Below are 15,875 nucleotides of genomic sequence, written 5' to 3'. Positions count from 1 at the left end.
GCCAGGATGAAAGTGTCAGTGAAGGAATCTTTTCGGTAAATTTTAAATTTATGGTTACTGTCTTCTCTCTTTAGGCTAATGTCCAGGAAATTTATGTTGGGCCCCCCTAACTCCATGCTGACCTTTATGTTAGTGTGTCACTGGTTCATATTTTCAACAAATTTATGGAGTTTTCTGTTGGAACCTTTCCACATACAAAGAATATCATCTACATATCTGTACCAATACACAACATGTTTTACCAGTGGTTCTCTCTTCAGAAAATCAGTCTCCCACTTGTCCATGAACATTTCTGCTAGCAGCCTAAATTATTAAATTTGCAATACACACACACACACACACACACACACACACACACACAAACACACACATAAACAACCTCCACCCTCCCCTTCACATTTACCGTAAATAACCAGTTATGCTGCCATGACATTCGCCAAATAAACAATGGAACGGCCTCATTTACAAAGACACCAACACACCAATAGCCTGTACCTCCTGTCAGCTTGAGGCTGTATGTATATCAGTTAATAGCATAACTACTATGTCTGTCTACATCAATTAATAAGACAAACAGTATACAAACAGCATATTTTTGAAACGCAATCAGTGCATTAATCCAACATTTACTTACTTATAACATGTAACAAATCTTAATAGCCCCTGCTCCGAAAACTCTGCTCTCCTTCAATTACTCCTTTCGCCCTCTGTATGTGACTCTCCCACTTTTCTCTCTCTCTCTCTCTCTATCTCTCTCCCTCTTCCTCCCTCCCCCCACCCATCCCCCCTTCATACTTCCCATGAATTAATTTAATTCTCTCTCTCTCTCTCTCTCTCTCTCTCTCTCTCTATCTCCCTCCCTCTTCCTCCCTCCCCCCACCCATCCCCCCTTCATACTTCCCATGAATTAATTTAATTATTGGCGTGGTTCCCTTGATATCTGCCGGATGAACAATAACTTGCCTAACTCACAAAACTCAATAGATTCACCCAAATGTAACCAACAGTTTCAACTCCACGTCAAACTGATATTGCGTACATATGTTTACGTTATTAATAGTATATCTGTCTGTCTATCTTTAACTCAGTATAAATGTATTACTTCAGCATTTACTTGCTTGCAACAAGTAATAGATGTTAGTTTATCAAATCCGCAACTGTAGCATATCCAAAACTTACCTGTTTTTCTCTCAATCCTTTCGTGTTCCATCTCTGAATTCCAGACAAAGTTGTTATTTATGTATAATTTTCCCACTGTAGGTAACATGATTATCGTATTTCAGTTTCGCAACATGTCACCTGGTTATAGACAAGAGTACGAAATTTAAGCTATAGCAACATGACAGAACAATATTTGTATACCACTTGAAATATTTACACTCATTCATTCATTCATTTCCGTATCCAATCAGCATTTCCTGAAGGTAGCAACTCCGATGGCCTTGTTGTTTGCCTCGACCAAGTCCTGTGTAGCACAGGGTTGTTCAAGTTCAGGACAAATTAGCAGATGCGGCGGGTCTTGTGTTGTTCCGCACTCGCAGGATATATCTCCATCAGCTGGAAGAATGCCCCATTTTCGCATGTTGGTCTTGCAAAGAGGAACGCCCACCATAAGACGATTGAGCGATATCCAAATAGGGTAGGGCAAGTCGTTTCCTGGAGATAGCTCTTCCTTTACAGGGATATCAGGTGGTGGCTTGCTCTTCCACTTGGCGATGCGGTTAAACTCTGGTGTTCCCTCTAGTGGTTGAGTCCTGGCGATGAAGCTCTTTCTCGACTTCAGTCGACGGACCACAGCCTGATGATCGTGCAGTGGATGTCGGGGATCATAAGTTTGCTTAGCCCTCTCCACATCAGCTGCAACAGCCCTTCTAATAGTGAGGGGAGCTATTCCAACAATCGGGTAGATTTTATCGACTGGAGTTGGCTTCATACATCCCGACAAGATTCGGACACCGAGCGAGATGGCGCAGTGGTTAGACACTGGACTCGCATTCGGGAGGACGACGGTTCAATCCCGCGTCCGGCCATCCTGATTTAGGTTTTCCGTGATTTCCCTAAATCGCTCCAGGCAAATGCCGGGATGGTTCCTTTCAAAGGGCACGGCCGACTTCCTTCCCCGTCCTTCCCTAATCAGATGAGACCGATGACCTCTCTGTCTGGTCTCCTTCCCCGAAACAACCAACCAACCAAGATTCGGACGTTCTCATTGATTGCAATATCAACCTGTTTGGTGTGAGTGGATGCACTCCACAATGGTGGAGCATACTCTGCAGCGGACACACACAAAGCAAGAGCCGAAATTCACAGGACGGGAAGACTTGCTCCCCAGGTGGTGGATGTGAACTTCCTCAAGATGTTACTCCGTGAACTAACTTTCAGCCTGGTGTTATGGCAATGTTTCTTGAAGGACAGAGTTCAGTCAAGGGTAACACCCAGATATACTGGTGTTGAACAACGCTTTGCCTTGACATATATCGTCCAGTTCCCGCCGAGCTTCTCTATTCTTCAAGTGAAATGCGCACACCTGAGTCTTGTTGGGATTTGGCTTTAGATGATTGGCATTGCAGTAAGAGCCAAGTGTATCTAGCGCAGAAGTCAACTTTTCCTCTACTTCTTCAAACGTCTTACCTTGAGCAACCACAGCAGTATCGTCAGCATAGATGGAAAGCCTGGAATTTTCCGTTATGGGCTGGTCATTAGTGAAGAGCACACTGATTTGAGGTAAGCCATTTTTTGTACGCGCCATCTGCTTTTCTTACAATGGAGGGAGGGAATCTTCTGTTCTGCTGGAGAGTACCAATAAGGGATGTTAGTTGGTAATCCTTAGTGAGTTGGTAAATTTTCCGCAGCAGCTTCCTGTGGTTGATAGTGTCGTATGCAGCTGTTAGGTCGATAAAGGCAACTCCTGTTATCTTACCCTGTTCGAAACGGTGTTCGATGTGTTGAGTGAGGCTCAGTATCTGACTGCAGCACGACTTTCCAGGTCGGAAGCCAGCGATGAACTTTTCTTCGAGGATGCCACTAATTCGGAATATTTACTGTGTTACGTATGCATCAACTAAACCAAAGATCTCTACAATGCTCTAAAACTTACTCTGAAACAATAGTGTTGTTTTCCTATATGTCCTTTATACTTAGAAATAATCTTTGTGTTATTGTTATATGTTCTTTGGACCAAGTAGTTTCCAGACACCATCTTTGTTTGCAAAGTGTGAAAGTTTGCATGTGATCTATTACGACAGATAAAGGAGCCTGTGACCATTGGAGGTATTGTATTTTAGTTGTTTTCTTTTCACATTTACGTATACTATTTAGTCAAAAAACTTCCCAAAACTATGTTCTGAAATAGTGATTTGTTTCTGCATTACTCAGTATCACAGGTTACGCCAAAGTCGTAACACCTCACACACATATCGTACCAACATATATAAATCCACTTGATAATGGAACCTTTAAAACGGGCTGTTGATTTAATAAACAATGACTAGTGACAGTAAACTTTTTTTTCGATAACTGATGTTACCAACTTTTACGCTAGTCCATCTGCTTGATCTTACGTACTTCAAAGTCCAAAAAAAGTTACGCTTCTCGATCACCATTGAGATACTTTTCCATGGAAATAACAGTTCCATAACATCAGTTTTTTATTTTTTATTCTTTTGTTTGCTGTTAGCTTCAGGTTCGCTAACCCTAGGTACAATCATGATTCCGTAGGCAATCGCAAACATTTTTCCATGAAGGCATTGACAGTTTTGTCTCACAGTTGGATAAATGTATTAACAGTTATAGTGATTGTTTTTGTGAGAATGCACATTTTACTTACTTTTTTCCATGTATCTCGTTTTCATTTGACTGCCTCTTACAAATAAACAATTCAGAGCATAAAACTGAACAGTGGTGGAATAAGTGGTTGTAATCTTGTACGATCTTTCACGAAAAGTAAAGGGGAATTTTAGCTAGATACAGGGTGTTTAAAAACGGTGTCATATGCCTATAGGAGACAGCATTAGTCAAAACTAGAGGAAAAGTTCCCATAATCACATGTCAGGAAACCAGTACCATTTGAGATATGGGCCAATCTGTCCTTTCATTCTCATCTGCGTAAACATAGACACTATAGGGAGTGCTGCGTGTGGTTACCAAGCATACTGACATAGCCTTCAGCCTTCTACGTAGTGAATCATGCAGTCTTCTGGATAGACCTGAATACATTCAAATTGCGTCACATGCACTGGTCACGGGGTCTTGCAACTTCTGCATATTGCCAGTGAGTTGGGCATACACCAATGCATTTAAATGTCATCGTAGCCAGAAATGCAATGGGTTCACGTCCGATGCATGGGGAGGCAATGCTACCAGATCTCATCGAACATGAAACGTTGCGATGAGGTACTGTCGCAGTATCCGCGATGGGATGCTGCCTCGCTGTACATAAACCACAGTAGCTGTTTTTCGCAAGGGTGCAGAAACCGATGACACACAGCACCTGTTAATATTTTCGGTAAAGTGTATGGTCCTATGAGTCTATCACCGGCAATCTTCTGACGCATCTCCATGATAGCTCGAGGATTTGCATCTGCCCACACGTGCGCATTGCGGTAATTTACTATGCCATCTCTTGTTAATTCTGCCTCATCCGTAAATGGTACACATTGATCCTCACGAGTAAAATGACCCATATTTCAGAGGGTAATGACTTTCGGACTTCTATTTCTGATCAGTATTACGTCCTGTAGGCGTATGTGAAACGTTTTTGAAACACCCGACGAGGCCACTTTCCACATACGATATTGCAGTGCCTGAGTTATTCTGAATTACGGTGCAAAGTTCCTTCAGATATACATGCGTGTCCGAAGGAACTTTGCATTGTAATTCGGAATAAAACAGGCATTGCAATATCGTGTTTATCCACCGACACCGGACAAGTGATTTTCAAGTAAACTTTTTCCCATGCACAGGAATATGCAAAGTGGATGTACGAGTACAGGTTGTAGACACATGATTAACGGCATATGGAAGCTTGGGTCTCGCCGTGAGTCGTGCTCGGATAGCCAAATGGTAAGGCGACCGCTCGCGATAACCGAGGTTCGAGTCCCGGCCCGGCACAAATTTTCACTGTCGTCATTCCATTATATAACTGATGGTAGCCCATGTTCGCAACTGTCAATACATTTCATCACTTTCCACCTAGATGAAATCATCTACGTCGTGTCCCTGCATGGACGTATTTCATTCAGTCGATGCAGATGTGTTTGATTTCCCAGATACATTTAATGGTGGAATGTGTGTTTCAAAAGCGATCATGTACGTCGTAGAACAATTAAATTTAATAAACTACAGCCTTAGCAAGTCTGTTACCTTTCACATAGTAAAATAAATTGCGACTGCATGCCTCCGAGAAGCCATTGTCAACAACGATTGAGAGAGAAAAATATATACAGTCTTGTTTCCAATATTGAACATACAAGCACTTACATGACAATTTACATTGAATTTACCTATCGGTACCGCACAAAATGTTATGAAACATCAGATCTGTTATCCGAAACGAATGTTAAATCCTGCCTCGCTAAGCCGAAGTAGTATTAAGGACAGGGGAAAAATCTTTGCAATCTTTAGTGATGAAGTTCGAGTTCAGGTAGTGTGTAACTCAAATTTTGCCAATGAACACTGATGCATTATCGAAACTTTGTCGATTTCAGCATCGGGACAGAATGCTTCTCTTTACATCAATATACGCCATAACTCACTAAGTGCCAGCCGATGGGTACATTTTATTGCACCTTATGTTAAGTTTTATTCTCATTCCTTTAACTGATTAGATTAGGAATAACGGAACTGCGTCAACCGTTATTATACCTGAAAATCGCGGAAAATGGACCTCGTGAGGGCATTGGTTGTGACTGCCAGTGAACTCACTCACATAAAGAGCGTGCACTTTGTTTGTACCTCTTCTTCTTTTCAGTCTTGGAGACTTATTGAATCCATTTGATGAGGAAATCCTTTGTAACTGTAGTTGTTGTGTCATAAATGTAATCTATACTTCTGCTTACATGTGTTTCGCTTATCTACGTTCTAAGAATATAAACGTTGCATTTGGATCTTGTATTGAGGGACTGATGTTATGGAACAGAACAACCCATTTCAGAAACATATGCAAATACAAGTTTAATTCGGAGGAGGGGACATCTTTGGACGAGATCAGAGGAAACAAACATTGATACAAATTTCATTTCGGCTGAAATTTCCAACTTGATAATATGTAGTTGTATAATATTTACATTTAATTGTTGAATATTTAAAGAGGCAAACTTATTTCTACATCACTTTATTTATGTCTATAATGTACAAAAATAGCTAAAAATTACATTTGTAAATTGATAAAAATTTAAGAAGCACAAACCATTTATTCCTGTTTTTCCCGAGATTATATTTCCGTACAGCGATAAATCTTGAATAACGATCAATTTTATTTCTGTTGCATTTCTGACTTCCTACTCGCGGGTTCTTTTTCCAATATTGTGTCGCGTGTTTGTCTTTTTAGCGGAGTTCATCAGAAATTCCGCAACAGAAAAAAAAATGAATGAATCAACTCACCGATTTTAGAATTCACTGCACTTTCCAACAAATAATATAATAACAATAATGAAAATGAAATATCTTTCTCAATGTTGTACACAAATTCGACAGTACAGTAAGATACTTCAGACATGCGTAGCATCCAAATAACAATATCTTGCTACCGAAAAAGGCATTTATATCTCTTTCCAACTGAGCAACATATTTTACTTTACATGAAAAAAAAAATCATATAAAAAGCATGAAATACGGTGTATTAAAACTTGTCTGAAGTATAGAAAAGTTGCTTAATTATCTATCAACATTTGCAAATGATATGCATTCGTATGTTTTGTGCGTTTGAAAGACAAAAATTAGAGCACTGACGTAAGGCACTTGCCACTGTAGACACTCTCTCTAACACAGTTTACTGGGATGTATTTTTTTATTCCATTGCTTCTTAACAAACCTGTGTTGTATATTACACGACAAATATCCGCAGACTCCTGAATAATAAAGATATGGCATTTTTATTATAAATCCAATAAATTATGCAATAAATTAAACAGAGTTCCATGTTTAAGGACAAATAGCAATTATTCGGTCGGTGAAAGCTGTATCTTCCACCAGAACGGCGACTGGCAGAAATATGTAGACTAGGTTCTGGAACAGCTGGATGTGACGATCCCTGAATGCAGGTAGTAGTAGAAGCTATACGCCAGTTGGCATTACAAACGCGGTTGCGTTGAACTATCTGGCGCTTGAAAAAAGGTGTGTGTGTAGGAAGGCGGCAACCGAGCGCCGAGATCGCCCGCTGAGCTGGTGTGTGGTACATGTTAACCGAAGGCCACTGCAGTCCGTCTGCTGCGCTTTGCACCGTAAGTCCCTCTCCGATGAGCACCATCTTCAGTTTCTTCAAAACATGCGAGGCTGTTTTTGTGAATAAACTTGCGTGTGCAGTATCAGAATTAGCTCTTGTTGTAGGATGAGAAGAATGCGAGTGCTTTCATCAACTGGTAGCTCTTCGATATGGGAATGTTGCTATCGTACAGCTTCGACGATGCTCTGCAATCGACGTAGAACCACCAGTTGCATTTGAGGATATTCTGGTCGAACAGTGTCGACTCTGGACAGAGGAAGCTCTTCATGATGAGGCCATCGTCCGTGAAAGCGCACACGTGGAACACCTGCAAAAAAAAGATACTCAGCTTCATCTTGCACTGATACAACAGTCTATGCATTTTGTCACACTGTGAGTCTGTAAACTGAGTGTAGTCAAATTTTCCCCCTTGTTCCATGAATCATTTGTACGATCAAGCAAGAGAGAAGAAAATAGTCGCGTGGCATTATTGGTGGGAGACTTTTAGGGGTAGGACCGATTGGAATGGTTTTCTTCCTTCACGCATATCGGCACTTTTGATTTTTGAAGGGTGACGTTTGTTTTTTGTATGTGTTTCTGCAGAGTATGGGTGGTTTCAGTGTGTGCATGTTGTGAAGAAAAGAGGAAGGGAAGGAAACTCTATGCCGGCACACAGACTAGTACTACCGGATACCACCAAGGGGGCAGTCGAGCTTAACGTCTCCAGCCGCTGTACGAGTCACCGTTAACAGTGCCACATAGCCTCGCACCGAGAAGTTCCGAATTTAATCCGGAATACTGGCGGGAATCTTCGCACAGCCATCTATGTTCCCCTTGCCATTTTAATACTGGCGGTGCATATTTCTTCCATAACCATAATTCGAACTGGCTGCCTCAGAGTCGGGCGCAACAAGATTTTCCTGCGTAAGCGATTTCAATTACGAAGGAGCATCTGTGCATGATAATGCGTTCAGATATAAAAAGCGTAATTACGATTCAAAATCAAAATATCGTATACTTTTTCAAGTGCTTATGTAACTAAACGTTCGAAATTTTCATTGTTAATTCAGAGACAGTGAGAAATTCTACGACCTGAGATGATGTTCATATAAACGAAACTTTGTTGTGTTTGTACGTGACGCGCAGTAAGAACTCATTTTGAACTTGGCTTTGACACAACCTCGTGGTTGTGGTTTTTTAATGTTGTTGTGTTTTGTTTGCCTCGTCGATACGGATAAACTGGAAATTAATGCCGACATAATACTCTTTGTTTTGCACAGGCAATGCTCAACGGAATTTCGTCCAAAGTTAGTGAAGGTTAACAAGAAATACGATAGATATCAATAAATATGACACTGAACTGGAGAGTGCCGTACGCATCTTATGATACTCCACGTGAACGAAGTCTGCGGATATTTGTCGTGTAATATACAACACAGGCTACAGAGAGTGTCTGCAGTGGAAAGTGCCTTACGTCAGAGCTCTAATTTTTGTCTTTCCACGTAAACACCGAGCAAGTATACGATATGATGTTACACTACCGACAGTCAAAGGCGTCGGAATAGCTGACGCTGCCGTGGAAGCCGACGAAGGTGATTTATTCTTCCAAAACAAACAATATACGTAAACTGTTTATCACAGAGAATCAGCAGACCTATAAGAATATTTGCTGACGATGCACTTGTGTACGGGAAAGAATCGTCGTTCGACTGTCGTAAGAAATTACAGAAACAGGGTGTATACGTGGACAAGGAAAAAAAATCCCGGATTTTTCCCGGATTTCCCAGTTAAAAATACACTTTCTCCCGGGTGTAAATTCACTTTTTCCGTGTTAAGTGACAGTATACTCTTCTCGGCACTGTAAAACTCATCAATTCTTTGAATGTTTATGTTTCTATATACCAACGTTTTGAAAGACCTTAGATGTGCAGCAACATGTACGCTGCATATTTCCGTATTACGAAGATATAAAGTTGAATTTCACCAAACACCGCATGTCACTTTCCGAAGCATTTAACTGGAGATTGCGAGGCGCTTTTGCAAGCCAGTCATAGCTTATTGTGACGTGATCTCGCCAGCTGATGACAGCACGGACACGTGATGTAGTGGGCCCATAGCAGGATCACTCTTAAGTAGCGCCAACACACAATAAGAAAAGTTAATGGTTTAAATTAATATACATAGCATTCACACATAATATTGGTCTCTAAGATAAATAAGCTGGAAGAGAAGCTAAGCTTCCATACATAATGCTGATCTTTTATGCGCGTGTTACATTTTAAGATACATCACATAAATGTGTCAGTAAAATTTTTAATAACGACGTAAATGTTTGATCTTGTGGGCTCGAAATTCTTCTAAATGGTCGTCCTCAAAGAGCTGATTTTTAAATGAGAGTCAAACGTTTTGTGATTTATGTAATTCATCGTACATTCTCGCACATAGTTCATCTTGCGTAAAAGGAAATTTGGTTTGAATGTAACGCTTTTCAAACCACCATTCGCAATATTTTCCTGCGACCTGTTAGAAATAGGTTCGTTTCCAGTTGGAAGAGAGCGCCAGATAATAGGCGTCACCGCGCTTACCCAGCTACGATGACGCAGGAAGCCCTATGTTCGTACGTGTAAAACATTAAAAGATCTTACATTATGTCATACAAGAAACAAGACATCAGAGGATACTTCAAGAGCATCGGAATTTCGTGAACCATGCTAAAATGCATAATTCGGCTTAAAAAGCACATTCATGTGTCCATATTCGTAGGTAAATGTTCTTGGAGTACCAGTACTGTATTATCTCATGTTTGGGTCTTTATTGTGGCATAATGCCATACGTGCACTTGAAATGCAGCGAACAGTTGAAACAAGCCAATAGCGCGAAATTAAACACTTCGTTTCAAATAAAACAGAAAAGATTAATGAAAGCCAAATCTCTTTAGCAAACGGACAAAAATAACTTCAATGTTCTGCAAGGCGATTAATGCTCGACTGTCAGGAAGGTGGAAATAAAATCTAAAACTAATAACATATTTTAGCCTTCTGTAATTATGCGAAAATATTTTAATTCATTTGATAACTCCCGGCGGCAAAAATACGTTTGTTATCATTTAACGTGAGAGCAATAAACAACGAGGAAACAACAATATCATTGAACGTAAACACAGATCACGTGGAGACGATCCATCTCCCTATCACAACTCAGACTGTTCTGGGCATCAGCGTCAGATTTACTACATGTTTTAAGCTATTATTGGCGCTGTTTGTGACATATTTTCTGTGCTCTTTTTCTGTTGCCGTCTTTTTATACTTAGCGAACATCATGTCATATGCAACCATGTGAGCGGCTGTTAGTAAACAAATACTCAAAGGTGAACTTCGTATGTCAGCTTGGGGTTGTGGTAGTGTTTGTGGAAACCAGCTATTTTGGTGTGTATTTAGCTGTTGCTTAGCTATTCTTGTACTCATGTTCGTTGGATAGTGTGTGGCTGCTTTTTACACAGAAAAACAAAACTTTTGCACTTTGTTTCTGATCCATAATCTCACGCCATCGCGTGTCGTCTTCGTTGTTTTTCCGTAATTTGAATTACTGTCTCCTACTTGGAAGCGATTCGTCGTATGCTCTCACGCAGACTGAAGAGGCAAAATTCATGGATACCTCCTTATATCGTGTCGGACCATCTTTTGCCTGGTGTAGTGCAACACCTCGACGTGGCATGGACTCAACAAATCGACGGAAGTCCCCAGCAGAAGCGCAGAGTTATCCTGCCTCTATAGGCGTCCGTAATTGCGCAAAAGTTCTCAATGTATGATTTTGTGCACGAACTGGTGGCCAAATCACTCACTCCACCTGTCCGGAATGTTCTTCAAACGAGTCAGGAACAGTTGTGGCCTGGCTACATGGTACAATGTCACGCATAAAAGTACCATCGTCGTTCGGAGACACTAAGTCCACGAGTGGCTGCAAATAATCTCCAAGTAATCGAACGTAACCGTATACATTTAATGATCGGTCCAGTTGGACCAGAGAAACCAGTCCACTCTATGTAAATCCACACCATTACGAAGCCACCACCAATTTGCACAGTGCCTTGTTAACAACTTAGTTCGCCACGCGGTGTAACCGAGAGGTCTAGGAGCCTCGCCACTGTTCGCGCGGCTCCCCCAGTCGGAGATTCGAGTCCTCCCTCGGGCATGGATGTGTGTGTTTTGTCCTTTGCGTAAGTTAGTTTAAGGTAGATAAAGTAGTGAGTAAGCCTAGAGACCGATGACCTCAGCAGTTTGGTCCCATAGGAACTTACCACAACTTAGGTCCATGGCATCGTAGGGTCTGTGCCACACTCGAACCCTGCCATCAGTTCTTACCAACTGAAATCGGGACTTATCTGACCCGGACACGGTTTTCCAGTTGTCTAACGTCCAACCGGTATGGCCACGAGCCCAGGAGAGGCGCTGCAGGCGATGTTGTGCTGTTAGCAAAGGCACTCGCGTCGCTCATCTGCTGCCACAGCTCATTGATGCCAAATTTGCCCGCACTGTCCTAACAAATACGTTCATTGTATATTCCACATTGATTTCTGCGGTTATTTCACGCTTGTCTCTTAGCAATGACAACTCTACGCAAAGGCCGCTGCTCTCGGTCGTTTAGTGAAGGCTGTCGGCCACTGCGCTGTCCCTGATGAGAGGAAATGCCTGAAATTTGGAGTTCTCGGCACGCTCTTGGCACTGTGGATCGTGGAATATTGAATTACTTAATGATTTCCAAAATGGAATGTCCCATGCGTCTAGCTCCAAGTACCATTCGGCATTCAGAGCCTGTTAATTCCCGTCGTGCGGCCATAAACACGTCGTAAACCTTTTCACACGAATCACATGGGTACAGATGACAGCTCCACCAATGCACAGCCTTTTTATACCTTGTGTACGCGATACTATCGCCATCTGTATATGTGAATATCGCTATCCCATGACTTTTGTCACCTCAGTCTATTTGTTCCTTATTCACTGTTATTACTGCCCTCGAAGTCTGGCATCTCGAAACTTCGTGATGACGCACTAACAATGGGCCAACAAAGACGTAAGGAGCTGACAAAGGTAGAATGACATACAAAATAAGGCAGCGATATACAAAGTGCTTTTGTGAACTTCATGTACGTGAGAATCAAGAAATTAGATGTTAGCAGAATGATGAGGCCTTCGCTTGTGCAATCTACAGAGGGCACGAAGTACATTGATTTGCTGCGAATTATTACGCACAGCATGAGCCACGTGACAAACTTTCATGGTCCGAATCATTCTCGGATTCCATCTACAACGTGGGACACACCAGCCATATATGAGTATGCAAAAGCCTGGTGTTCGTGAATTTGTAGTCTTAAGACAGTCATAGAGGACAGTAGATAAACAATGTGTTGGCGGTACTTAAAAATAAAAAAAAATATCTTGGTAACAACATTTTAATGCATACTGAGAAAAAATGGAAACGGAGATTATTTTCAAACGGAATGGGTATCGCTCTACTTTCTCCATACAGTGTAAAACAATTTCATATGAGAAGAGGCACCACTCGTATAAGCAAGGGATCAGATTAAGACTGAACAATCAACCTCTTGTCAAATTCTGTGCAAGCTTTCGAGCAGACAAAGTATGTAAAAGAAGGTACTTAACCTTCAGGGCAAAGTCTGAAGAAACAAAGTGCATTGTGAAACTACAAAGAACATAAAAAGTCACTCAAATAAATAACACAAAAAAATCTGTAACAGAAAAGGGAAAATTAAATTACAACACAATGGTTAAAACATAAGCTCTTTATACATCTGTGACCATGATAATACACTCCTGGAAATGGAAAAAAGAACACATTGACACCGGTGCGTCAGACCCACCATACTTGCTCCGGACACTGCGAGAGGGCTGTACAAGCAATGATCACACGCACGGCACAGCGGACACACCAGGAACCGCGGTGTTGGCCGTCGAATGGCGCTAGCTGCGCAGCATTTGTGCACCGCCGCCGTCAGTGTCAGCCAGTTTGCCGTGGCATACGGAGCTCCATCACAGTCTTTAACACTGGTAGCATGCCGCGACAGCGTGGACGTGAACCGTATGTGCAGTTGACGGACTTTGAGCGAGGGCGTATAGTGGGCATGCGGGAGGCTGGGTGGACGTACCGCCGAATTGCTCAACACGTGGGGCGTGAGGTCTCCACAGTACATCGATGTTGTCGCCAGTGGTCGGCGGAAGGTGCACGTGCCCGTCGACCTGGGACCGGACCGCAGCGACGCACGGATGCACGCCAAGACCGTAGGATCCTACGCAGTGCCGTAGGGGACCGCACCGCCACTTCCCAGCAAATTAGGGACACTGTTGCTCCTGGGGTATCGGCGAGGACCATTCGCAACCGTCTCCATGAAGCTGGGCTACGGTCCCGCACACCGTTAGGCCGTCTTCCGCTCACGCCCCAACATCGTGCAGCCCGCCTCCAGTGGTGTGGCGACAGGCTTGAATGGAGGGACGAATGGAGACGTGTCGTCTTCAGCGATGAGTGTCGCTTCTGCCTTGGTGCCAATGATGGTCGTATGCGTGTTTGGCGCCGTGCAGGTGAGCGCCACAATCAGGACTGCATACGACCGAGGCACACAGGGCCAACACCCGGCATCATGGTGTGGGGAGCGATCTCCTACACTGGCCGTACACCACTGGTGATCGTCGAGGGGACACTGAATAGTGCACGGTACATCCAAACCATCATCGAACCCATCGTTCTACCATTCCTAGACCGGCAAGGGAACTTGCTGTTCCAACAGGACAATGCACGTCCGCATGTATCCCGTGCCACCCAACGTGCTCTAGAAGGTGTAAGTCAACTACCCTGGCCAGCAAGATCTCCGGATCTGTCCCCCATTGAGCATGTTTGGGACTGGATGAAGCGTCGTCTCACTCGGTCTGCACGTCCAGCACGAACGCTGGTCCAACTGAGGCGCCAGGTGGAAATGGCATGGCAAACCGTTCCACAGGACTACATCCAGCATCTCTACGATCGTCTCCATGGGAGAATAGCAGCCTGCATTGCTGCGAAAGGTGGATATACACTGTACTAGTGCCGACATTGTGCATGCTCTGTTGCCTGTGTCTATGTGCCTGTGGTTCTGTCAGTGTGATCATGTGATGTATCTGACCCCAGGAATGTGTCAATAAAGCTTCCCCTTCCTGGGACAATGAATTCACGGTGTTCTTATTTCAATTTCCAGGAGTGTATGTTACAGATCACAAATAAAAATAATTTAAACAACAAACAAAGATAATTCTCAGAGAAATGTAGGACAAAAGTGCTAAATCGGTTCTTGGCTGATAACAAAATTACAGAAGAAAAATCAGGAAACTGAGCTTACAGTCTTACATTCACCTACACAGAATCATCGACAAAAGCAGTCTGACCAAGAAAATTCTAACTTAATCTTAGCGATGTAAGATGTAAATGTTGTATGACATTGCTGGCTGGAATAATCCATGAGGCGGGTTCAGCGGCCTGTCCGAAAGGCTGTTCTTCCTCTGCGGACATTGACCCCATTCCTTGTGGATATGTGAGAGCTGTGTCGTATGTGGACATACAGAGTGCAGGTGAGTGTAATGGATGTGTGTGTATTGTAGTGTTATGTATGTGATCTATGATGATGATGATGATGAGATTGGGGAGGATGAAACCTGGTGCCGGCAATTAGTCTACTCCTCTCGTATAGCAGCCGAACTGAAAGTCCCCATCCGACGGACTGATCACCATTAACAGTGTCACATGCCCTCACTTCTTAAGACAGCACAGAGAGGTTTGAAATGAAATCCACGATACTTGGGCAGAGACGGGTGATCAGGAATTTTACATCACCACCTGTGCTCGCCTTACCAGCCAAATACTGGCACTGGAATTTCACCCACCAGCAGGATTCGAACTGGCGTATTCCAGAGTCGAGTGGCACCACAAACGCCTGCGTTAGCAACCTCACACACGGCGGTGGGTACCTTATTTACATTGATGGAAAAATCGCAACACCAAAAAAATAATTCATGTAGCGTAATGAAATTTCGGGAATACATTTATCTAGGTAAGATATTTAAGTGATTGACATTGAAAGATCACAGGTTAATGTAAGCGCGAGATAAGTCATAGCAAATGTGAAATGGTGGTACATTAATAACCGGTGTTACTGACGGAATGTTGAATGCAGGCATGCACATGTGCATGCAGTGTGCTGTACAGGTGCCGGATGTCATTTTGTGGGATGGAGTTGCACGTCTGTTGCACTTGGTCGGTCAGTACAGGGACAGTTAATGCTGGTTGTGGATGACGCTGGAGCTGCCTTCCGATGAAGTTCCATATGCGCTCTATTGGAGACATATAACAGGCCACTCTGCAAAGCATGTTGGGTTACAACACTGGTATGTGGGTGAAGGTTGCCCTGGAA

General features: G+C 42.9%; 1 protein-coding gene across 1 annotated transcript in view; it reads right to left on the bottom strand.

Moving 5' to 3' along the window:
* Positions 1–6,315: 6,315 nt before the first annotated feature.
* The window catches only part of LOC124555829 (mucin-19-like), a 336,145-nt gene continuing 326,585 nt past the window's right edge, over positions 6,316–15,875 (bottom strand). The window contains exon 7 of the mRNA XM_047129895.1: positions 6,316–7,748. Coding sequence (XP_046985851.1) covers positions 7,530–7,748 — 219 coding nt within the window. The 3' untranslated portion in view covers positions 6,316–7,529. The remainder of the gene's footprint in view (positions 7,749–15,875) is intronic.

The sequence above is a fragment of the Schistocerca americana genome, chromosome X (genome assembly GCF_021461395.2).
Source record: "Schistocerca americana isolate TAMUIC-IGC-003095 chromosome X, iqSchAmer2.1, whole genome shotgun sequence".
Classification (NCBI taxonomy): domain Eukaryota; kingdom Metazoa; phylum Arthropoda; class Insecta; order Orthoptera; family Acrididae; genus Schistocerca; species Schistocerca americana.
Note: the sequence above shows the minus strand (reverse complement) of the source record. Positions and strands in the feature narration are given on the sequence as shown.